The sequence below is a fragment of the Bacillus rossius genome, chromosome 2 (genome assembly GCF_032445375.1).
Source record: "Bacillus rossius redtenbacheri isolate Brsri chromosome 2, Brsri_v3, whole genome shotgun sequence".
NCBI lineage: Eukaryota > Metazoa > Arthropoda > Insecta > Phasmatodea > Bacillidae > Bacillus > Bacillus rossius.
The window spans coordinates 13,561,657-13,587,185 of NC_086331.1; the positions used below are offsets into that span (position 1 = coordinate 13,561,657).

Below are 25,529 nucleotides of genomic sequence, written 5' to 3' on the forward strand. Positions count from 1 at the left end.
CCAGTAACAAGAGAGCACCGCACAGCCAGTGGGAACTGTCAGTAGTCGTCTCCAAGCAGGTGTCATCCACGCAGGTAGGCCCTGGTGTGTCCCAGTAACAAGAGAGCACCGCACAGCCAGTGGGAACTGTCAGTAGTCGTCTCCAAGCAGGTGTCCTCCTTGCTGGTAGACCCTGGTGTGTCCCAGTAACAAGACAGCACAGCACAGCCAGTGGGAACTGTCAGTAGTCGTCTCCAAGCAGGTGTCCTCCACGCAGGTAGGCCCTGGTGGGTCCCAGTAACAAGAGAGCACCGCACAGCCAGTGGGAACTGTCAGTAGTCGTCTTAAAGCAGGTGTCCTCCATGCAGGTAGGCCCTGGTGTGTCCCAGTAACAAGACAGCACCGCACAGCCAGTGGGAACTGTCAGTAGTCGTCTCCAAGCAGGTGTCCTCCTTGCTGGTAGACCCTGGTGTGTCCCAGTAACAAGACAGCACCGCACAGCCAGTGGGAACTGTCAGTAGTCGTCTCCAAGCAGGTGACCTCCATGCTGGTAGACCCTGGTGTGTGTCTTAGTAACAAGAGAGCACCGCACAGCCAGTGGGAACTGTCAGTAGTCGTCTCCAAGTAGGTGTCATCCACGCAGGTAGGCCCTGGTGTGTCCCAGTAACAAGAGAGCACCGCACAGCCAGTGGGAACAGTCAGTAGTCGTCTCCAAGTAGGTGTCATCCACGCAGGTAGGCCCTGGTGTGTCCCAGTAACAAGAGAGCACCGCACAGCCAGTGGGAACTGTCAGTAATTGTCTCCAAGCAGGTGTCATCCACGCAGGTAGGCCCTGGTGGGTCCCAGTAACAAGAGAGCACCGCACAGCCAGTGGGAACTGTCAGTAATTTTCTCCAAGCAGGTGTCATCCACGCAGGTAGGCCCTGGTGTGTCCCAGTAACAAGAGAGCACCGCACAGCCAGTGGGAACTGTCAGTAGTCGTCTCCAAGCAGGTGTCATCCATGCAGGTAGGCCCTGGTGGGTCCCAGTAACAAGAGAGCACCGCACAGCCAGTGGGAACTGTCAGTAATTGTCTCCAAGCAGGTGTCATCCACGCAGGTAGGCCCTGGTGGGTCCCAGTAACAAGAGAGCACCGCACAGCCAGTGGGAATTGTCAGTAGTCGTCTCCAAGCAGATGTCCTCCATGCAGGTAGGCCCTCGTGTGTGTGTCAGTAACAAGAGAGCACCGCACAGCCAGTGGGAACTGTCAGTAGTCGTCTCCAAGCAGGTTTCCTCCACGCAGGTAGGCCCTGGTGGGTCCCAGTAACAAGAGAGCACCGCACAGTCAGTGGGAACTGTCAGTAGTCGTCTCCAAGCAGGTGTCCTCCACGCAGGTAGGCCCTGGTGGGTCCCAGTAACAAGAGAGCACCGCACAGCCAGTGGGAACTGTCAGTAGTCGTCTCCAAGCAGGTGTCATCCACGCAGGTAGGCCCTGGTGTGTCCCAGTAACAAGAGAGCACCGCACAGCCAGTGGGAACTGTCAGTAATTGTCTCCAAGCAGGTGTCATCCACGCAGGTAGGCCCTGGTGTGTCCCAGTAACAAGAGAGCACCGCACAGCCAGTGGGAACTGTCAGTAGTCGTCTCCAAGCAGGTGTCATCCATGCAGGTAGGCCCTGGTGGGTCCCAGTAACAAGAGAGCACCGCACAGCCAGTGGGAACTGTCAGTAATTGTCTCCAAGCAGGTGTCATCCACGCAGGTAGGCCCTGGTGGGTCCCAGTAACAAGAGAGCACCGCACAGCCAGTGGGAATTGTCAGTAGTCGTCTCCAAGCAGATGTCCTCCATGCAGGTAGGCCCTCGTGTGTGTCTCAGTAACAAGAGAGCACCGCACAGCCAGTGGGAACTGTCAGTAGTCGTCTCCAAGCAGGTTTCCTCCACGCAGGTAGGCCCTGGTGGGTCCCAGTAACAAGAGAGCACCGCACAGCCAGTGGGAACTGTCAGTAGTCGTCTCCAAGCAGGTGTCCTCCACGCAGGTAGGCCCTGGTGGGTCCCAGTAACAAGAGAGCACCGCACAGCCAGTGGGAACTGTCAGTAGTCGTCTCCAAGCAGGTGTCATCCACGCAGGTAGGCCCTGGTGTGTCCCAGTAACAAGAGAGCACCGCACAGCCAGTGGGAACTGTCAGTAATTTTCTCCAAGCAGGTGTCATCCATGCAGGTAGGCCCTGGTGGGTCCCAGTAACAAGAGAGCACCGCACAGCCAGTGGGAACTGTCAGTAGTCGTCTCCAAGCAGGTGTCCTCCATGCAGGTAGGCCCTGGTGGGTCCCAGTAACAAGAGAGCACCGCACAGCCAGTGGGAACTGTCAGTAGTCGTCTCCAAGCAGGTGTCCTCTATGCAGGTAGGCCCTGGTGTGCACCAGTAACAAGAGAGCACCGCACAGCCAGTGGGAACTGTCAGTAATTTTCTCCAAGCAGGTGTCATCCATGCAGGTAGGCCCTGGTGTGTCTCAGTAACAAGAGAGCACCGCACAGCCAGTGGGAACTGTCAGTAATTTTCTCCAAGCAGGTGTCATCCATGCAGGTAGGCCCTGGTGGGTCCCAGTAACAAGAGAGCACCGCACAGCCAGTGGGAACTGTCAGTAGTCGTCTCCAAGCAGGTGTCATCCACGCAGGTAGGCCCTGGTGTGTCCCAGTAACAAGAGAGCACCGCACAGCCAGTGGGAACTGTCAGTAATTTTCTCCAAGCAGGTGTCATCCATGCAGGTAGGCCCTGGTGGGTCCCAGTAACAAGAGAGCACCGCACAGCCAGTGGGAACTGTCAGTAGTCGTCTCCAAGCAGGTGTCCTCCATGCAGGTAGGACCTGGTGTGTCCCAGTAACAAGAGAGCACCGCACAGCCAGTGGGAACTGTCAGTAATTTTCTCCAAGCAGGTGTCATCCATGCAGGTAGGCCCTGGTGTGTCTCAGTAACAAGAGAGCACTGCACAGCCAGTGGGAACTGTCAGTAGTCGTCTCCAAGCAGGTGTCCTCCATGCAGGTAGGCCCTGGTGTGTCCCAGTAACAAGAGAACACCGCACAGCCAGTGGGAACTGGGCGGTGAAACATCGTGGATAGCGGTTTCGCCGAGAGTAGATACCTTCTGTTCTCCGATGAGTCGCAATTAAGTGCGGAACTTGATAACCGACGTGTTCTCATTTGGAGGTAATGTGGAACACGAAACAACCCAGCAATGATTTGGTATTGAACATCTTATTACCTTTGTCTGATTCTCAAATTATTTTGCCCAGAGTATTATCAAACTATGGTTGTTCTAAAATTAGGACTAGACGATTCTCAATATCACACGAGACCGACGCCGTGTTATTCACTGTCCACCGATTGTAGTTTGTTTGAATTATTTTTATAGAGAGAATTAATGAGTAGTGGCCAGCGAAATTCGTGTTATTTTCAGGTACACAAAATGTTGGAACCTTTTCGACCATTGGGTGCCACCACATTTACCTTCCGGCCGAATCTCATGCGTTTGGGTATTTTGAACTTATTCAGTGTTTTTGTCGGTGTGTTGTGCTTCGGGGTCTGTCGAGACTAACGAGAACGCAGTTACAGGGTGCACTTAAAATATTTCACCTATAAGTTTTTGCAAATCTCTGGTTACAAATTCTCCACGGATCTTGTTAAATTTACTGTAATTTTCGTATTTTTACGGGTTCTCAGTGCACTTTTTTTTAAAATATGAATGAACGATAATAATATTACATTAACAAAAAAATCAAAATATTGTTGAATCTACAGCGAAAACCTTTTTTACTTTTACGTGTGAGTTTACCTTGTTTGCAAATAAATACAAAACTATGAAGTTGGAATCTGGTGTAATTTCTACGAAGATCAAGGTTAAATCTTAAATTTTAAGTCCCTAAATTTTCTATAATTCCTATAGTGTGAATAATGGCATGCATTCCAGACTCCTTCGAAACACAAATTATGTTTACCTATTTGGAAAGTCTTCGAGCACGAGCTGTACTGATAATTCTTCCCAGCATCTGCCTGGTGTTATTTCTGGAGAAACCCATGGAAAGCCTGGAATCAGCATGGCCGGATCGAGTTTAGACCTCGAGGTGGTTTCCTTTAAAGTACCGCAGTGCATATTTCTGTGCATAGGTATTGGTTTTCATTTCACATCAAGGGAAATTAGGCCTCTCCATCTTGCAATTTCAAATATGTTCATACCGCTTGCAATAAAGCCTCCGCGTTAAATTTTGTGGCTTGACATGACATAATAGGTACTTAGCTTTGGCTACTTTTTGAAGTCAACTTTTGTGAACTGGTGTGGTTATCATGATTGTTGTTAGTCACCCGCGTGGAATAGTAAGTCATTTCCTCGCGGCGCTTATTGAATAGAGCCTGTTAGTAAGTATGTGGTTGTAAAAAGTCGTAGGAGGTCTGGGAGACATGATTTATTCATTAACATGCCCAAAAATAATTAAAAATAGAAATTATAGCCAAACATGTAAGAAATCTAAGAATGTAATAAGGCCTAATCCACCTTAAAAGTAGGTTTAAACCTACCTATTCATTTTTTGATCTTAAAGCTCTATTTCACTTGCCATGTTTGTTATTTCAAATTTCTTGTCATTACTATCATTTTAAGTTCGCGTGCATTTTCTCAATATACATGAAATTAATTTTATTTAATAGCGTTATAAAGCCATGCTTCATAATTATTTTCACTTGCGTGATCAAACTTTAAAATCATGCCCATTAACATCTGGTGAGAAAATTTGTGATCCAACAACAAATGCAATAGATATATTGAAATGAAAGAGATATATTGACACTAATGAAAAAAAAAATTAAAATATCCAACTAGGCGCTACTACAAGACAGTTGATTAGGGTAGGACACCATAAAATTTTTATATACCCTTTTTTACATTTAAGTAAATTCGTTTTACGACGCTAAAGAAGTCAGTTGCTCATAGAATCTCCTATCTTCATTTCGCTACAACCAATTTCATACCCCACTTCCCTACAACTAAGTTCATACCCCATTTCGCTACAACCAAGTTCTTACCCTTTGGCCTCCAATACACTCACAAACAAGTGCATGGCCAGCCTTCTGAATATGTTATGACAAGCCATTTTCATTCTGCAAAATGATTTTATATTCTCTATTCACCACTCATTCCTTTTAACAACTTAAAAAAATTGCCTTAACACTGCAACATGTTGGCATACGTTGCGGAAATAAACTAGGTAATATTATGGCGTTCACGGATACATTCGATTACCGGTTATTTCTCTCATGTGTAGAAACATGGCTGCTTCTACAAGTGTTAATTAATTGCGTGTAAAGAATTATTTTTTAATGCTTTGAATATACTTTGATCGATATTTACGTTTCGAAATCACGTTTTTTTTTTGCGATAAATTTAAGTGCTTTGGTGCACAGTATTTTGTCGCGTCGCTTCATAATTTATGTCGCGGTTTAACAGGTATCTTTAAACGGAGGAATTACCCTTTGGCGTTGCAGTGATTACAGCCCGCCAACCCTAAATTCCCCAGTCCCTGAAGACGGTCGCCTCTCGATTCATTACCGCTAATTCTCAAAACCGCTTCTACTCGACCACCGCAGTGCTGGCAACAGTGACAGCCGCGGCAATTTACTCGGTTTTTTTTTTCATCCCTCGTCGCTTTGTGATCTCCCGTGTTGTATACCCGAACAAGATTATTCCTTACCGTCCTCCGCGTCAAACGTAAACATCTTAGCTCTCGGTGCACGGCATGTGGTAGGAGTAATTTCGAGAATGTAATGGAAATGTTTCATCATAGTGCTGCCATCTGTGGAACTCTCAGAAATCTCTAAAGAATGGCGGACCCGTGTGATTGATCCGTATATACTGCTTTCGTGAACATCACAGAAGTTACACCACGCATATACATTAAAGAATAAAACTTTATAATAGTGCAGCTATCCTTTAATACTTTATGCTATACTTCATAGTCATAAAAAATAACGACACCTTAAATTCGTTAGAATCCTGGCATTTCAACTCTTAGTTAACACGGAAATGTAGCGATAGCGCAGCATTCGTCAAACTGTAGAGACTCAACAAATTCGTGTCCTAAATATATTCGATGCCATGAAAAATAAAATTAATTTCATTATGATATTTTGACTGTTAAATCTTATTAAATATAGAATAAGTTCGATAAGTTTAAGGTTTGTTTGTAATAAGTATTTACAGACAGTTTTCTGTCGTTTAAGCAAAACAAATATACATATACTTATTGTTAAAATATGTGTTTTTAAATGTTTCAGGTTTTATTTTAGTAATGTCATAGAAGTATAACTTCTAAAGTGTGTACTGAGTACACAAACATTTTTTATTTACTTTTGAATTTTTTTTCCATATTGGTCTTAAAATTTCAAGTGATGTATCATGCGTATCGCTCAAACATTTTCAAAGTGTTTACCCCACTTTTTGACTGATCGTTAACAATTTAAAAGTAAGGGTACGTGTATTTATTATCCAATGCTCATTTGAAGCTTCGAAGTATATTATTTTGGTAATAACATGCTGGTTTATACAAATTGACAATTATTTTTACATATATGATCAAAATAAATATCAAATTTAATTGATAATGAAGTAACAATAGAAATGGTGAAAAGCCAGGGTCAGTTATCCTAGAACGGCTATTGTTTGCTTACTTTTTCCGCTAAAACATTTTGTGGAACACAGTAAAACGAAAACCAGCAAGCATTAGACTTTTCAGCGCAACAATTCACCATCTAGACTCAAGAAATTAATTGTGACGTTATTTCGACACCATGTTGAATCAAATTATTTCGTTATTATTTTTTTGTTGTTTAACATTAAATGTTGAATCAGCTCAGTAATGTTAATGTTTGTGTGTAGGAAGTATTTACAGCTTGATTTAAGTCGTTTAAGCAAAAATAAATACCTATACAAACATATGCCTATTTACATAGTATGTAAGTGTTTCAAAATGTTAGGTTAATATTTTAGTAATGTCATAGAAATATAGCTTCTAAGCCATTGGCTGATTCACATTTGGTACAAAGTAAAGAATTTGCACTATAAATACATCACTACATCAAAACAAATACTAAAACTTTATTTGGTTTTTACATACTATATTAGGTTGTTACACTGGACGTTTTCACGTCCCATGGATCGAATCCCAGCCTCGGCACTGAAATTATTTTAGTTAAAGAAAAAAAATAAAATAATCCCTGCTGCTATCTGGTGGCGACCAACAGAACTATATGACGTCGCAAGATGGCTGCCTCCAGCAGACGGAAACAAGATGGCGGCCTGCAGCAGACGAAACAAGATGGCGGCCACCAGCAGACGAAAACAAGATGGCGGCCACCAGCAGACGAAAACAAGATGGCGGTTGATGTTTACATCGAATTTCAAAGTTCGAAAAAAAAAAATTCGAATCCAAGATGGCGTCCGTGACACAAAGTGCAACGGTGACGTCATGATTCGAAGTTGGTGGAAATTTCTAGAAATACAAAATGGCGGATGGATTAGCATGGATTGGCATACAGATTAGCATAGATTAGCATACAGATTAGCATATGGATTAGCATAGATTGGCATACTAATTGGCATAGATTGGCATACTAATTGGCATAGATTGGCATAGATTGGCATACTAATTGGCATAGATTGGCATAGATTAGCAAGGTCAAAGGTCAAGGTCAAAGGTCATGATGACGTCATCCAAGATGGCCGCCGATGACGTCATCCAAGATGGCCGCCGATGACGTCATCCAAGATGGCGGGCTCCTGGCTCCTGCGCCTGTGCTTGAACCCCCTATTTCCAACTACTTATAACAGTTTAATTTAGAATATTTACAGCAAATCATACATAAAATTGAAGGTAAACTAACATAATTTTTTTTACAAATGTTCAATACGTGCACCTTGAGTTACACGGCACACATCCAACCTAAAGTCCAATTCTTCCCACATTTTGGTTAACACGTCCGGAGTAATGGAAGCAACATCCTCTTAAATTCTGTGTCTCAACTCTGGAAAATCACTAGTTGACCGCGAAACGTAGACACAACCTTTTATAAAGCCCCAAAGGAAAATTTCGCATGGCGTTAAGTCAGATTAACGTGATTGCCAACGACAATTAGCTCTGTCGGCTCGACCTTACGACCAATTCAACGGTCAGGGACTTCGACGATCTGCCACTCTCTTAGAAAGAGATTACAATGGGGAGAGTCTTCATCCTGTAGCCAAATAAAGTTTACAGGTTCACCCTCTACAAATTGGGGAAAGAGCCATTCTTAGGGGCATGCAGATTTCGCGAAAAGATTTCGGGACTAGATGAAAGTTAAAACACTGTAGCACCGTCTGTGTTTCGTGATTGGGAGAGTTTCTCCCAGGTACATATCGATTGTAACAACACCAATCACAGTGATTCAATGCGAAATCAAACGCGTCCTGAGTGGCTCGATCAAACAAGGCGACGACTTCTCTCGCAGACGGCCGCCAATCACGAGGAAGAAACCACAGGTGCGGGTACACCTTGTTGCAATCTAGTAGACGTTCAGATATTTCCGCGAAAAAATGCCTCAAAATTCCTATAAATTTCCGTATTTTGAGAGAAAAATTCTCTTTTTAGGGAATATTTCCCGTTTTTATTCCAGAAAAATTCAAAAATTTGAAAATTTGAAATTTGGAATGCTTAAAAAGACTTTTGACTTTGAAAGAACCAAAATTCCTAAAAGAGGCTTAAGAGTCCTAAAAGCAAGCCACCCTAAGCCGCCGAAGTCATAACCTTGACCTTGATCGTAAACTCGAAATCATTAATTTAAAAAAAATCCAAAAAATATAAATTAATGCTTACATCACACCCACTAACTTAGATTCTAGAAACGTTTCAATTTCCTTTACGGCATACATCTTGAAAATCCGTTGTTATTATAATTTGATTTTAGTGGGAATTTTTTTTAATTAATTATAAATTTAATTATTAATATTTTAATATAAAAATTCCAACGTTTTGAAAACTGGCCGCCATATTGAAAATCTGTAATATTATCCGATTTTACTGGAAATAATGTTAAAATGTATAAACAATTTTATTAATAAATATTTAATTAAAAAATTATCATGGAGTCATTGGTTCGAACCCGACGAGTTCGATCGTTTAAAATTGATGACGGATGCTTCCTCCACACAAGCCACCGACAGACTGACCTCCCACCAGTATTGCCAAGGCAGATATTACGTCAGTCAGCATGACGTCATGACAGCAATTTGTTTTCGCATGCTGAAAGTTGCCATCTTGGATCCGACATATTGTTTTCATCTGCTAGAGTATACTACCGATATATTAGTTTAAATTTTGACCACTGGAGTGCAGGAATTATTTATTACTGTGGCGTCAACAATCTTGCCAATTGGGCGCCATCTTGGAATTCTCTAATTATTAAGCTAGAAATTCGGGGCGGGGGGGAAGAAGGTAATTTTTCTCTCAAATTAAGAAAATTTCTATGAATTATGAGGAATTTTGAAGAAATTTGACATCAAAACAGCCACCGTGACGTCACAATACAAGATGGCGGACTGACAATCTCCATCCACAGGCAATAAGTTTAAATATTACTACTAGAATGCTATCCAATTGTAAAGATTTTTTTCATCTGTATTTGTTAAGTCTGTGTTGTTCTGTTATGAACAAGGAGAAGAAAAGGTCAGCCAAGCGATGTGACCTTGCCATCAACCAATGAGCACTTTTAAAAGTCTTGCCGGTGTATAGACACGTTGAGTCCAACCTGAAGTAAAATGAATTCGCGAAATAATTGTGACTCCACCCATGTGTCTCTTTCATACCACAAGCCACGCACCCCGCCTGTTGATCCAAGTGTTCCCTCAAAAGTGTGGAGCGCATCTAAAATAACGTGCACAAAGTGAGTCGTGGAAACATCGGTTTCTGATCTCATGCACACTGAAGACCCCGGATGGCAGTATGATGTATGAACGGCGATAATTAGGGGCATGCAGATTTCGCGAAAAGATTTCGAGACTAGATGAAAGTTGAAACACTGTAGCACCGTTTGTGTTTCGTGATTGGGTGAGTTTATCCCAGGTACATATCGATTGTAACACCAGTCACAGTGATTCAGTGTGGAAGTAAACGCGTCCTGAGTGGCTCGGTCAAACAAGGCGACAACTTCTCTCGCAGACGGCCGCCAATCACAAGGAAGAAACCATAGGCGCGGGTATACCTTGTTGCAGTATAATATGTGTTCAGATCTTTCCGCGAAAAATGTCTGCCCTTAGCGATAATCCCTTTCCTCTGCAAACATTGGTCTTAAAAATATAATTGAAATTTTTTGAAATTTTTACAAGCTCCAATTGGATACGAGAAACAAATAAAGTCCCAAATTTATGAAACGGGAAAGTGGTTGAGCCCATGTATGTTACTACCCCTATCTTCTTTCACCCACGGCCGTTGAAAACGAGCAGGTCATGACCAGTTTGTCATTACGTTTGATTTTCTTCGTATCCCAAATTATTCACTGAAAATAACTTCTTTGAATCTTATTTTCCTACGCATTTATCATCTTACGCAAAAAACGTTTTTTACAGATTATCCTACTTAATTAACATCAAAGATTACCCACTATGACAACCAATTTTCATACCCGACAAACCCCATTGAATCATGTGCAAAAATGGAAATATTATTATTTTTTCACTCACATTTTTTTCCTAAAAAAAATTATTAGCTCACTTAACAGCAGAACCAATTATATATAGATCATATAACGATATATAAATTATTTATATTTTGAGTTACAAGTGTCACCTAAGAACGTATTGTGATCAGTTTATTCAGGTTTATACGAATATATAAATAACACCATGGGGAAACAATACACTGACTATTTTACACTAACTTTGAAATAAAGTTATTTAAAATTTTTAAATTATAGATATTAGAGATGTAAAACTTAAAGCAGTCGCTTTTTAGTGTAGTTAACATTGGGTTCAAGTATCTATAAGTAATATGTGCATATTTTTAGAACTCTGGAGCTTTATTTTGGACTAAGTTAAATAGTAAGGTAGTAATTTGTTTTTTCTTTTTCTTTTTAGAAGATTCTGGCATTCGGCGACCAATACCAGTTTCAACAAGTAAGTAAATATTTTTGGTGAAAATACGTTCTTTGAACGATTTTTGCAGTGCGGGAAATTGATAATAAAACAAGTTCATGGACTAAGCCATTCCTGTTTACATTGGATGTCATAGGAAAAATATTTATCTAAGAATGGACAACAAAGATGATTACATAAACACACGGAGAACAAGAAAAACCCAGTTTATGTGAAATGTTAAAACTTCGACAGCACAGGGAATTTGAATTTAGTCGGAAAAAAAATCATTGACAGCGCAGACGAACACTGTGGGCTGACAACGACCAGAATGTCTCCACAAAATTTGCCAATAAGCTGGCTTCCCAATATTATCTACCAATACGTATATTACTCCCCACAGTTGTACATCACAGCAGCCATATTGGTCACCATAATGGCAGCCATGTTGGTTTCTCTTTTCGTCTGCCAGAGCGTGCTAGTGTCGATTGCCATCTTGCTTCACTTATTACCCGCTAGAGAACACTAGTGATAAAAACCAGATCGCCAGACACCTTAAGGCGATTGGTGCATGGAAAATATTACGACAAAACTAATTTAACTGTACATATTTATTTTTGATGCTTCTTTTTAAGACATAATATACCTAGGATATTTTTAATAAACTTTTTTTTACTGAGTTATGTCATTTTAAATGCATTTATTTTTATTCCAAGCCAGAATTATTTAGAAAACACATAATTATGTTAAACTTAAGTATAGTTCAAGAAACGAGTGTACGAATAGGTTTCTGCACATATAAAAGTAAGAAGAAAAAATTTTCATCGTCAAAATTACAGTTTAATATTGACAATTTCCATTGATCACTGCTGGACTACTTCAGGAGCGATTTAAAGAATAAATTTAAATGAAAATGAAAACATAATTGGCAGAACACTATTCAGTTATGTATATATTTTCATATCCTTTTGTTTTTGATACGATCCGACTCAAAACATGCCCTCTGGCGTGACAGTTCTAGTGCTGCGTGTAAAACTCTCGCCGCCGGGAAGAATGTCCCCGCGACGTGGCGCTGAGGCAACGCCTCCTATAGGACAGGCCTCAGAACAGGTTGGTGCGGGTGCTCTGACGTCACGCAACTTGGGCATTGTCCCTCCGCGCTGGAAGACATTCCACTGCGGGCCAGGTAAACGCGTACCGGTCAGTGTGTTCCAAACCTAACTGTGAGAGGCACGAAGCCTTGCTGTGAGAGACAATGGTGTCAATTAAATCGCTGTTTAATATTTTAAATATGTGCGTGTAAGTAGAGTGTGCTGTAAAAATGGTGAATAAATGTTGCGTGCCCAACTGCAAGGGAAACTATCCGGGCTCTTCGGCAGTGTCGGTATTTAGCATACCGAAAGAAGAAAAACTACGAAAAAAATGGTTATCAGCAATACCACGGGATTTTGAACCTTCCGTACATTCGAAGGTGAGTATTATATACTTCAAATTACATAATATCAGTAACATTTGCGTAATAACACTTAGGGTAGCAGCCTGATAAATACTCTCAAAATAACAAGAATTTATTTTTTGAATCTAAAAATGTATACATAACGTCATCAAAATGGTTTGAAAATTTAAAGTAAAGTTATTTTTTTTTAAATCGTGTTTGCAATAATTACTTGGCGATGGATACGCGTTGTTAGAATTGCTTATTTTACCCGCATTCCTTCCAAGCAGGCTACGGTTTACTTACATAATTCTTTTAAATATTATTCTACTTTTAGAAACTAGCATATTCCCGTCGGGAAACGCTACGCTAATTTCAGGAGTTATGACTACAGCGCTGAAATGATATAATACTTCTATTTGATAAATTTTAAGCGAAACATACTTTCGCCCGTTCTCTAGTGTACACACATGACATTATTTTTAATGCAAAAAAAAATAGTTTTTCTAAATGACACTCATGACATAGGGGAAGTAATTAGCTACAATAATATAAATGTTAAATTTGAAAAGCTCGACGTTTAAGTAAAAGCCTTATAGTAATGAGTAAAGTAATTTTAAAAGAGGAAATGGATAATTATAATCCAGTGTGTGTAAAAGGCTTGGTATAGAAAAGGTAAACTTATTTTTTTAATTCCAACAAATGAACATTGTTACTTTTATTACAGAATGACTTTCACGACATTTTCAATCTGATCTGTACACAATATTTACGTTCATACTTCATAGTGATTACATTTATTAGGGGAACTGTGCCTAATATCGCACCCATTTTGAAAATACTGATTTATGTGGAGACAAATTTCCTAAAAAAATAAGTAACAACTGTTTAGCACATTAGGGTTATTACTGCAAAACATGTTATGTTGGACATGGTTTTATTTTTATTAATTTGCAATTTATAACAAAGAAAGGAAATTGATGCACTTTCGTCATTTGAAAAACAGTGTTCCTAATATCGCACTAGTGTGCGATATTTGGGACACCATTTTTTAAAACTAATATATCTGGCACATCTTCCATTAAAAAGAATAACACATGGTTCAGTTTACATCGTTCTTATGCTGGTATGTTGCAAAAGAAGAGTTTCTAATTAAAACTAAATTTTAATTTGCATTTTTAAACTAGAACAATGAAATCAATACGAGTCTAGTAAATCTTTAAAAAATTTGTAGCATTACCCTTCCAAACAAAAATCACACATGTATGAAGTGTAATCATCTGTTCCTGAACACTCTTCATGACACCAAATGCGACACTTTGTACAGAGAACCCATTTTCCCCCCTGCCTATCTTGTGAATACAACTGGTTGCAGTAAGGACACACACAATCTTCATCATCACTATCTTCTTCATCTGTGTAAACTGTCAGAAGTTCAGCCATCTCTTCTTCACTTGATTCTGAAGACAGTGATATCTTTGTCTTCCGTTTCTTTTGTTTGTTGCTCTTGTCCGTAACAGATTCCTTCTTATTTAGAGTTTTACCTGTCTCACAACTTCTTTTTTTCCCTCGTGCAATATTCTTCTTGTAGCCCATCTGTAGCTGTTTTGTCTTACCCTTCATGGATATGCTTTTCACATCATCGGATAGCTTGTTTTTGTAAGGCGAACTTGTCAGTACGGCAGCAGGGCAGGTTGGTCGACCTCTCCCTCTTGATGTTTTTGTTTGGTTGGATTTCAGAGAAGGCACAGGTGAAATGTCAGCAAGACCTACTAGAATCCCTGACGCCATGCTTGTGCTTGGCTGAGATGAACAGATGTCACTAGGACTTTTATGAAGCTCTTGTTGGATAGACCTACTTGCTGTTGATAGGCCTAACGACTGATTTCCTTTGTTTTGTAGTGACGGTGTCGTATGAGGTTTGTTTACTTTATCGTCATATAGAGGGCTACTGTTGAGCTCGCTAACAAACTCATGTTGACCGAAAATGTTGCGGTTGCAAGGGAACAAACCAGTTTTCTTGAAACCACTTGTAGCTGTTGCAACAGTAGCTGCCTTGTTGTAAGTTTCTCCCAGAAGTCTTCCAACTTGATAGTGAGTTACCACTCTGCCTACATTTTGCTTGAGCCAAGTTTCTATTGCTTGAGCATAGTAAGTTTTCAGGGGAAACATAAATGCAGCATCAAGGGGCTGCATTTTGTGTGTGCAGTGAGGGGGCAAACACACAATGTGCACACCATTTTCACGAGCAAGCTCCAGTAGTTGAAGATTTCTGGTATGCGAATAATGTCCATCAAGCACCAATATGACAGGATCTTCTTTGTTAGGCTTCACAATGGCCAATAACTGCTGTTTGAACCACTGAAGGAAACTGTCCATTTGTATCCAACCAGATTTATGACACACAGCTATAGAACCATTTGGAGTGCCATCAAGCAGTTCTGGTTTCATGTTGACTCTAGGAAAGACGAGAAGTGGTGGGACATAGTGACCCGAGGCATTCATACACGTTACTACAGTCACCAAGGAACCTCTTTCGGCAGAAGATACTGCTCCGACCTGACGTTTCCCCTTTACTGAAACCACCCTACTAACTTTGTGCTGCACAACAGTGAGACCTGTTTCATCACAGTTGTAAAGCCTATTTGGGGAATGTTTAATAACATCCATCAATGGCTCAAAGATGTCAAAAAATAGGTTGACATTTTCTTGTGTGAACCCTCTTATTCTTCCCAGTGATGTTGCTTGGGGTTTTCTGAGGCTAAGTTGTGAATGTCTCTTCATGAATGAACGTAGCCATTTCCATCCCGCTGCTTCTTCTCCCTTAGAAAAAGGATGACATTTACCATTCTTTTCTGCCAGTTCAAAAGCCATTCGTTTAATGTCTTTTGCTGTTAAGCCATAAAACCTAGCCTCCATTTCCAATGCATACCTTACCAATGCCTCTTCTATTTCATCACCAAGTGCTGACTTCCTTCCAAGTTTTGTAGCAACTAGTTTATCTACATCTTCCTCACGACTATTCACTTTGTCTTTCAATGTAGATTTAGGAACATCAAACAGTTTCGATGCTCGTGACAATCCCATTTCTTTTCCTCTAACTGCTAATATAGCATCTCTCATGGTTTCTTGTGACCACTGTTTGCGCTTTTTTTGGCGCCATCTGTAAAGAAAAATGCCAAATATACACAATTCTTTTGAAATAAACTCTTAAATGCATACGCATAACATTCCTCAAAACAAAACTGTAAGCTACACATCACAAATCATTCACTCAGATAGTATTACATGCAGCCTGCTTGCATCTGTGCATGCGTGACTAAACAGTCTCTAGCAAGCGTGCCTTGAAAAGTCTGCAGCAGGCATGAATATAGAAATCAAATACTTTTAGATTATTTAAATATTTAAATATTTTATCAGCCTAACTTTTGTGGTAATCGTAACTGGACGATGATGTCGTTTGGCAGGTTTTCTCGGGAATTCAACGTTATCCCACCTTTAATTTCGATCTCATGACAATTTCATCTGCTTTCAAATCCGCACTGTTCAGAGCCACCAAAACCTCTACTAACTTGACTTTAGGTATAGTATGCTTGGTTATAATGAACACACACTAAAAATTCAAAAAATAAAGGATTTTATAAACCCTAAACGAAACTGTTTAGTTTCTTACTAATTAGAAAAATTAAAACGCCATAACACATTAAGTGACTTCCAGTAAATTTCGATACTTTATTCTTCATAAAAATGTGATGAAAATAGAAACTAGTGAATTTTAAACATTACTAACAATTTTGAACTGTGTTTGTTTTAACCAATGTATCGCTTGCTATTTTCAAACTAAGCAAAAGTAACTTCTATAGTTAGGTATTTTTCTACTTAAGTATATGACATTTTTTGTTTTATATACTATGTAAGTAACATGCCACATACAATAATGTATAATATATGACAAGATAATGATATAATGTAGGTTGCATTGTATTGTATTAAGCTGCTAGTCGTAGAAAATTTAAGATATTCCTAATATCGCACCATGCGATATTAGGACTACTTCAATGTGCGGTATTCGGCAAATGCAAGCAAAACAAAGGGCGGCCATTATTACAAAAAACGTAACTTCAATTAAAATAACCACTCCTACTAGCAATACTTTGGTATTATGACACGCTATTTATACAGTCAAATTGTAAAAAACACATACCTTTGTTGTTGAAACAAATCGAAGAAGTGACCCCTTACAAATATTTAGCTCACAGTAAAAAATTCATTCTCTCCTAGCACACGCAAATTTTTGTGAGGACGCTATACTCTCCCACCAACACGATACTTTGCTCGCAGCAACTAGTTGTGCTTATTGCCGCTAGGTTGCAGCACATACCGGCCGAGATACCATGGGGTGCGGAATTAGGAAGCAGTGCGGTATTAGGCACAGTTCCCCTAGTAATTGAATTTTTGTCCATGTCACAATTTTGACTGTTGAAACATTTTATGAAAGTTTCGAAAAATTTAATTTAGAGCATGAGATTTAATTACTGAAACTCGCAGTGTTTGTTTCGCGCTGACCCTATATAGCTGAACAGCACAGGTTAATGTAATCACAATATTTAATATATTTTTGAATAGACAGAGAACCAAATTAAGGTAGGCCCAGTTAAGAAAAGAATGACGTAATTGACAACACGGCACACATTACAATTCTTTTCCTAGTATTCGACTGTAATAAAATATTAAAAATATTGAAAGTACTAACATTAAATGAACGCCATGTTTTAATTGTGTGGCGAAATTATTTCTAATTTGTGTTTTAACTTGAATATAAGGTTGTAGGTGTTTGAAATGAAATCAACATTTTTTAATTGATCTACATTTGCCGTAAATACACAGGAATTAACTACAATTTCGATTCTTGTATTACGAAATTTACGTCTGTAAGAGATTTATTGTTTGCTATGATAGCACTCCAATTCCATCATAGCTCACATTCAGATGATGCAATTATTATATATTTTCTAATTTAAAGTGATCCTTGGATTGAAGATTTTCTTGCAAATCGACCTTATTTTGTGCAACTAATAAAAGTGAATGTTGATAACTTGCCAGTCCTGCTGTAAAATAATAAATTTTTGAGCCCTGCCGTTGCTTTTAAAAACTCGTTTTCAAATATGCCTACTTCAATATAATTTACGTGAAAAATGATTTGGCCTATACATTAGCATTTATATATTCTCGCCGGGGATTTCCTTTAGTGCATAAAGTGGCAACAGTATGCTTCAAATATTGGAAAATTTATTAAAACCGTCTTGGTTAATAATGAAAGTTGCAATTGTGGAATTACAGAAATAATGCAGTAATTAAAGTCTGTAGCATCACTATGTTAAAATCATATTTTAGACCAAATTTACAATGTGTTCTATATGTTAATGAAATTATATTCATAAGATAAAATTGCAACCAAAATTATTTATTCAGTATAAAACTTATCTTCAATATTGTCGTAATGTGCCCATTAAGAGTATAATCTTTCATAATACAATAAAACTAATATAGAGAGGTGTTCTAAATAAACATCAATGTTTCACTATCGTAACTTAATTCATTATAAATTATTAAACTTGAAGTATGAGAATCCACACGAGAGTATAGTTTATAACCGATTTTCAGAGTCACAAAAGTAATAAATAAATAAAAACATATAAATACAAATTTTTAGAATCAAAGTTACGTCAGGCTAAAAAAATGTTGGTTAATAGAAAAAGATGTTACCATTATGAAAAGCACTTGCATGTATTTTTTACTTTCACTGACGAAGCGGATAAAACATAAACTAAATATGTCACGTCTGAATCATACAAAATTTGTTTTTTGAAATATCTTGTATAGAAAGTTTTATGATAGTTCGCGGCGTGTCATGTTGCTAAGATGTAATTAAAGAAATAATAATATTCCGAGCAATAACTTCTTTTAAGTGCCCTAAAACGAATTACATGCTCTTATCGGTTTACAGTTTTTGAAATTTTCATTATTCCACGGAAGTTTCAGTTGCCAGTTTAACGTGTGCCTTTGTGTTGTCTTTTATACGTCGATATACAAACCTGCGACTATAATACTATGCAATTCATATACTGATATACTAGCGTGCAATTCGTGAGTTCTTGTTTTTTTTTTTTTTTACAGATCTTAACGTATGGCAAAACGACTCAAGCTAGACAATTATTGCAAAGAAATGTCAACATTTTCAGGGAAAGTATGTGCATTCAAAAAAAAATACTTTTTCTTTTATGAAGTGTACGATGTGAAGAGTAAAAAAAATTCTGTCACTGATTATATTTACAATTTTATGTCATGGATTGCTAAGAAGCGACTGATTATAACCGATACGTGACAGTTAAACGAATTATGAACCAAAATTATCACCAAGCTATATTTACAGGCACTGGTTTATTCAGAACATGTAGACACTTAAAAACAACTGATTTTAAAAAGGGATTTTGTGTCTTTTTTTAAAGGTATGTGAACTACACTTTACGGATCAGCAAATCAGACGAACAGCTGAATGTTTTGATGAAAAGACTGGCAGGAAGCTCATTGTAGCTCTGAAACAGCCACGCCTACACGAAGGGGCTGTCCCATCAGTGTTTCCTAATTGTCCTGAATACTTGTCAACAAATGTGTCCATCCGAGAAAGCCCCAACAAGAAACGTCGTAGACTTGAGGAAAGTCACACTGCTGCTGCATTTGCTGAAAGCCTGAAATTCCAACAAGAATATGCAGAAAAATTTGAATTTTCGTCGACTGAGGGATTAATGAAATGTTTACAAACTGTGAAAGTTCCCGATAACTGGTCTATTGTGCAAAGGGAAGATAGTGTGTTTTTTCTTTTGTTTGACTGTTCAACTATTCCTTCTGTTATCAGATGTGCACAGGTAAACACAAGTTTGGAACTTTCAGCTTTTTAAAAATATTCTGCAATCGAAAAAGTAGGGGCATTGGTATTTCCAATGTCAGTTAACTCTGTCTATACAGTTTGCGATGCACTTGTTGCATTAGAATCCGATATGCGAGAAGAAGAAACTTTATTTTTAAAAATTACTGAAGTAACGAATTTGTTAGATAATATTAAAAGTTTAGTAGATGAGGATAAACGTAAAATTATTACCTTCATTTCGGAACAGTTGACATTGCTAACCTGTAATAAGCATCACTACAAATACTCTCGTGAATTCATTGTGCTATGTTGTCTTTTCCACTCAATTTCTCCTCACGCATATAAGTTTTTTAGGCAGTCAAGTTCTTTGATTTTTCCACATCCTGGCACTTTAAACAGACTTTGTTCAGTTTACGATGTCAACCCTCTGTCAGAGCAGTCACAAAACAATTTTATGGCTTATATCAAACAAAAGTCTGGTTACCTTGATGTAAAAGATAGGAAAGTTTCTCTGTTGGTGGACGAGATACACATAAAACCGTTTCTTGATTACAAAGGTGGAAATATTCTTGGCTTTGACGTTAATTACCAAAACGCAGCTACAAGTGCTTTCGTCTTCATGATTCAAAGCATATCATCAAGTTTCAAGGATGTGGTCCATGTCTTGCCTGTGAAGACAATCACAGCGAATGTGTTGTTTGATTTTGTGAAAAAAGTCATCATTGAATTAGAAGCTAATCTGTTTCACGTATTCTGCGTCGTAACAGACAATAATGCAATCAATAGAAAAGCGATGTCTTTGTTTGCAAGTCCCCCAAAGCTGAGCATTGTTTATCAGCACCCCTGCAATCATCAACGACCTCTGTTTTTTTTGATTGACACTGTGCATTTATTGAAGTGTGTGCGCAATAATTGGTTAAATGCAAAAAATAGCGAAAATTGTATGTTTTATCCAACATTTCCCGTGCCTGCTTATAAAACGGTTACACTTCATACAGCCTCTCTGAATGTTTTGCGAAAACTTCATGTTTTCGATTCCGAGAATCCCGTCAGGTTTGGTTACAGTCTTAGCATCAAAGCTTTAAATCCAAGTAACATAGAGCGTCAAAATGTGAAGTTTGTGCTTCAGATTTTCAACGTGTTTGTAGCAGAAGGACTCAAATTAGTTGGTGAGAAAAATGGTTGGGCAGACTGCTTGACGACAGCGACATTCATACACATTGTGTGTAAATGGTTTGATATAATGAATGTCCGCACGCCATTTAAAGGAAAACACAAACGAAATGTTTACTGTGAACCACTAACAATGGAAAATGATGATGTTCGAATGAAATTTCTTTGCGAGTTTTTGGAATGGCTAGAATTTTGGGAAACAATAAAATGTGATACAGGTACATTCAGCAAAGAAACACAGTTTGCACTGAAACATACCACGCACGGTATCATGGAAGTAACCAGATATTGTGTCGAGGAACTTAAAATGGACTACGTTCTAACTGGAAAACTTCAAACCGATGCCCTCGAAGATAGATTCGGAAAGTACAGACAACTGTCCGGTTCAAATTACCACATTACACTAACACAGCTCTTTGAAAACGAAGTGAAACTTCGAATCCAAAGCTTTTCAAACATTGTTCTCAAATCTCCGATGACCGTTACCGAAGCAAACCATTCACAAGTGAACAATCTGAATCAAACTGAGATAAATAAATTTATCTCATGTGTTTCTGTCACTGATGACGATATTCTCAGTTTAAAACCAATTCTTTCTGTTCTCACATACATTTCAGGCTACTGTGTTTATGCTGTTTTAAGAAAAATCAGATGCGATTGTTGTGTGCATGCCATTTCACTGGACAAATCTCTTCATACAGATGCCAGCCTCGAATTTATTAGTGCTCTTGACAGAGGAAATTTAAAATATCCAACGCCAGCCGTAGTGAACATCATTATTCATATCTACATTGTAGTTTCTAAATTATTTTCGCAGGGAATCAGTGATGATTTCTTTAAAGTTTTGAACCAGCGATCTTTGGCGTATGAACTTACTATTGCAATACTTGCTGCAAAGGAAATATACTTAGAAACTGAAACCTGTTCTGAAGTAGGTACATTCGCCAGAAAAGATCATCAAACTACTGTTGTGGCCATCGACCAACATCATTATGAAGAACTACTGTACTAAAAGAAATAATGAACTCTTGAAGTCGAAGCAATACAACACATCACGCAAGCTTCAAACACTGACGAAAAAATGAAAAGATGCAATAGATTCTAGTTTTTTTTTAATTTAATTTATTACTAAGTATAATATTTTGTAAGAAATTGTATTACACTGGTTTAAATGCGAATGTAGTGTATTGTTTGTGTATAATTTGGATAGTTCAAAATATTTTTTCTTTGCACTACGAATATTTGTAATTTTTTGAAATGATGTGTAAAATAAGTAATTTCCTGTATATTATTTTGTTTAGCCTGACATTTTACTTATATTTTCATAAACTACTGTGTTGAATATAATATTTATTTTACATTTTTATATAGACCTAAATTAATTGGTCATAATTATTGGTTGCATAATTTTCTATGACTTGAATGAATTTTCAGATCATTACTTTAAGTACATATTTTATCTTCAAAATTGTTGTCTTTCCTTACGCATTTTAAACATGCACATACACTGCTATGTTTTAAGTGTGAAGTCGTTTAATTTATTATGTAATACTGATAGTAAGAATTTGAATTTGTTTGTATCATCACTGTATATATTGACGAGTTTAAAAGTGAATTTACGTATATATCATTTTCATTTCAACTATATGAATTTTTCTGCGTATTTTTTAATATGCCATAGTAAACTTTTTAACCTCTGAGTAACTACAATAAACAAATTTAAGTAGTCTTAGTTCTCCCAAATATCCTTAATTATTTTCTAAACAAATCTTATTTCATAACCAAAGTATTTATAATGTTGAGGCATATTTAAAGAAAAGTTAAATATGTTAAGAACAAAATATTCTTGAGTTATTAATTTTTAGAGGTAAGTATTATACACAGCTATATAAATACTAGCATTTATAATAGCTAAACGTATACTGAAACTAATAATTTAAAATTTTAGGGGACAAATCTACTTATTTTCCCACTTACTTAAAACATGGAGTTTTATATTTTCACCTTTTATCAAGTTTTTGAAACTATATTGTACAAAAGTCTTGTTGGCAGGAGAAACAAAAAGTTCGTAAAACATTGAACTTAACCACTGCAAAAAATATATAGTTATTATTAAACTGGTAATATTGTTCACATTTATTGCAATAATTGTAAAACAGTTACATATAGAAGAACCCCAGGTAATCAACGCCTTACTCAGCTATGTTTAATTAAAAACATGTACGAAAATAGTTACCAAATTTTCTTGAGATAATCGCCGTCTTAGATTGGATTATATGTACTGTACGTTCATTTTCTTTGTTGTTACACTTGTCAAACATGCGTATATGTAAAGAAGTTATAAAAATTTCATAAACATAATGTTAAGTGCAGTATTCGTTCCACACACGATCTATAAGGTGAATATAAGATAATTCGAAGGCAAGCTCTGGTGAGAGCGCGATGCCCAAGTTTCCTGACGTCACAAACCGGTTCCCGGGCCTGTCCTATAGGAGGCGTTGGCTGAGGGCGGCGCTTGTCGCAACCAGGTAGTCCGGCCTTTGAATATATATACTGTATAGAAGTCGCGAGTGGATAGGATTTACTCTACGTTTTTCAGATGCGTATGAAGAGCAGCTTGGGAACTTCACCGCTGCAGTGCGCTGCCGTAACGCCCTGTATCGTCTTAGTTGTTATTTACACGTTAGAGCGCAGCGCTGTCGCCCGCTGTCATTCCCCGCACCCCTCATCCTCATTCACTGCAGCTCAAGGTCGTTCAACGGGAGGGGGAAGGGGTGTTTGAAGAGTTCCGACACTTGTCCGCTAGGGACCACCACAAGTCGATGCCCTAGAGATGGTGGCGATTGCGGCGGTGAATTAACCAACTACCTCAAAACCGTATTAGAAATTTTAACCTGAGCTGGCGACTTCTATACAGTATATATATTCAAAGGTCCGGCGGAGCTCCGGCCGGCGGGCCGCAGCCTGCGGGTGGAGAGGGGGAAGAATGGGGTGTAGAGGGATGACGAGAGGAGACCGAAGAAACGACGGGTCTGTCAAGGTCGCGCTCATGGAGCTAATATACAGTAATACATCTGGAGAGCCGGGTATCGGCTTCCTACGCTGGAAGAAAATGAAAAAGAGCCAAACACGCCTCGTGCGGCCGAAGAATCCTCCAAACTAAACTCGCAACAGCTCCGAAACTATCAAAACAATCAAACTGAAAATTTTACTGGAGTATCTATAAACATTTTTCCCCACATCGCTTTATATTTTTTTCGAAACATGAATGCTTTCATTTTTAAAAATTAAATACTTATTTACTGCCAAAATGTTTTGTGATTACGCAGAGTAAATTACAACATCGAGGAAAAAATTTGTTTGCAAATGTAAGTGGGGGACACTAGCGTATGAAATAAGGAAGAAGCCTCAAATTTTATTTATATACCCCTTTTGACGCATTCAACCCCATACTTTTATTTTTACAGAGAGTTGAAGTGGGAATAATGTTTCAGTGGGTAACACTACCGACCAAGGGCGTATATAAGGGGGGGCCCAGGGGGCCCGCCCCCCCCCCCCCCCCCACCCGAAATCAGAAGAAAAAAATAAAAATTAATAGACCTTGCATGTAAGGCTGATAACTAAAGTTTATAGTGCAGGATAACATTAATTAAGCACTACACAAATATTTTTTTAAGAAAATGAAACTATTAGAATTACATATTTTTTTAGACCCTTATAATGTTTCGTGGTTTCGTGGTTGTGCATAAGTTTTTTCAGGCAAAGTGGAACTTTGTTAGACAGGTGATACTCTTACCATTTAGGATTCCAAATGCTATAATTAAAGTTACATTGAACCCCGAATTTACGTATGCTTAGGTTTTACGAGGGGTGGCAAGGGGAGAATATTATCCAGGGGATGGAGAGGTAAGCTATGTCATGATGCCGCCTGCCGCTGTCGCGCCAGCCAGCCGGACTAGTGTCGCGCGCCCACTTACTTTGTAGAAGCTATGTACCGTCGCCACATTTCTAAACGCAATGTCAGATTTATTTTACTCCTCTTATAGGAACATAATTTAGAGTATTAAAGACCATACAAAATAAATGTTGTGCGTTAACGAATGCTTGTGAGTAGGTGCGGCAAAAATAAACCAATGAAAACATTAGCATTCACTTGTGCCTTTCTTGCGCGGGCTGTCTAAGCGTTACTTCACTGCGCTTCCGCTTTGAGCGCTGAAACTTGTCCTCAATTGTTTACATTGGACTCTCCGTTCTGTGCCCTCCCTTTTCTATAGTTCATTCTTATGTTGTTGGCACGTGTGTTATAATTCTTTATATGCTTGTCTGTCAAGTTGGTTTATCTGTATATCTGTAGCTGTGTTTATTGAGTTGGTGAATGTATCTGCGATCATCTGGATGTTCCTGTTCTGGAATCTTTAATTTTTATTTAAGTAAACTGCATTAATAATGAAGAGACAAGCTTCTATTCAAAACTTTTTTTACGAAAAAACAGAGTGTAAATAGACCTGTTAGTGACAGTGCTGACGTTGACTGTGCCAGTAACAATGTTTCTTCTGGTGTCGCAAGTACTAGTGCCGTTGATCCAGCACCAGCTGCGGAAGACTTCAAGCAAGTAAGAAAAAATATATATGATATTGGAAACTATTGTCAAAGCAATTCCGTTCGTTCGTTAACGAATGAAGAAAAAATTACACTTGTAGAAAATATTTGGAAACCTCATCCTGTATACAAATTTCCTTCTACTTCTAGTAGTTATTCTAGTTCAAATCATACTAGATCTTTTCAAATGAAATGGCTAGAAGAATTTGAGTGGTTAGCTTTCTCTGAAGAAAAATCAGGGTTTTTTTGTAAATATTGCGTAATATTTTCACACTCCAAAAGTGTAGGAAAAGGAG

General features: G+C 38.4%; 1 protein-coding gene across 2 annotated transcripts in view; it reads left to right on the forward strand.

Moving 5' to 3' along the window:
- Positions 1-25,529, forward strand: part of LOC134529114 (phospholipid scramblase 1-like) — an 86,251-nt gene that overhangs the window by 12,390 nt on the left and 48,332 nt on the right. The window contains exon 3 of one of the 2 annotated variants that reach the window (XM_063362868.1): positions 11,102-11,140. The exons of the other annotated variant lie outside the window; for it this stretch is intronic. Coding sequence (XP_063218938.1) covers positions 11,102-11,140 — 39 coding nt within the window. The remainder of the gene's footprint in view (positions 1-11,101; positions 11,141-25,529) is intronic. 2 annotated transcript variants of the gene reach the window in all.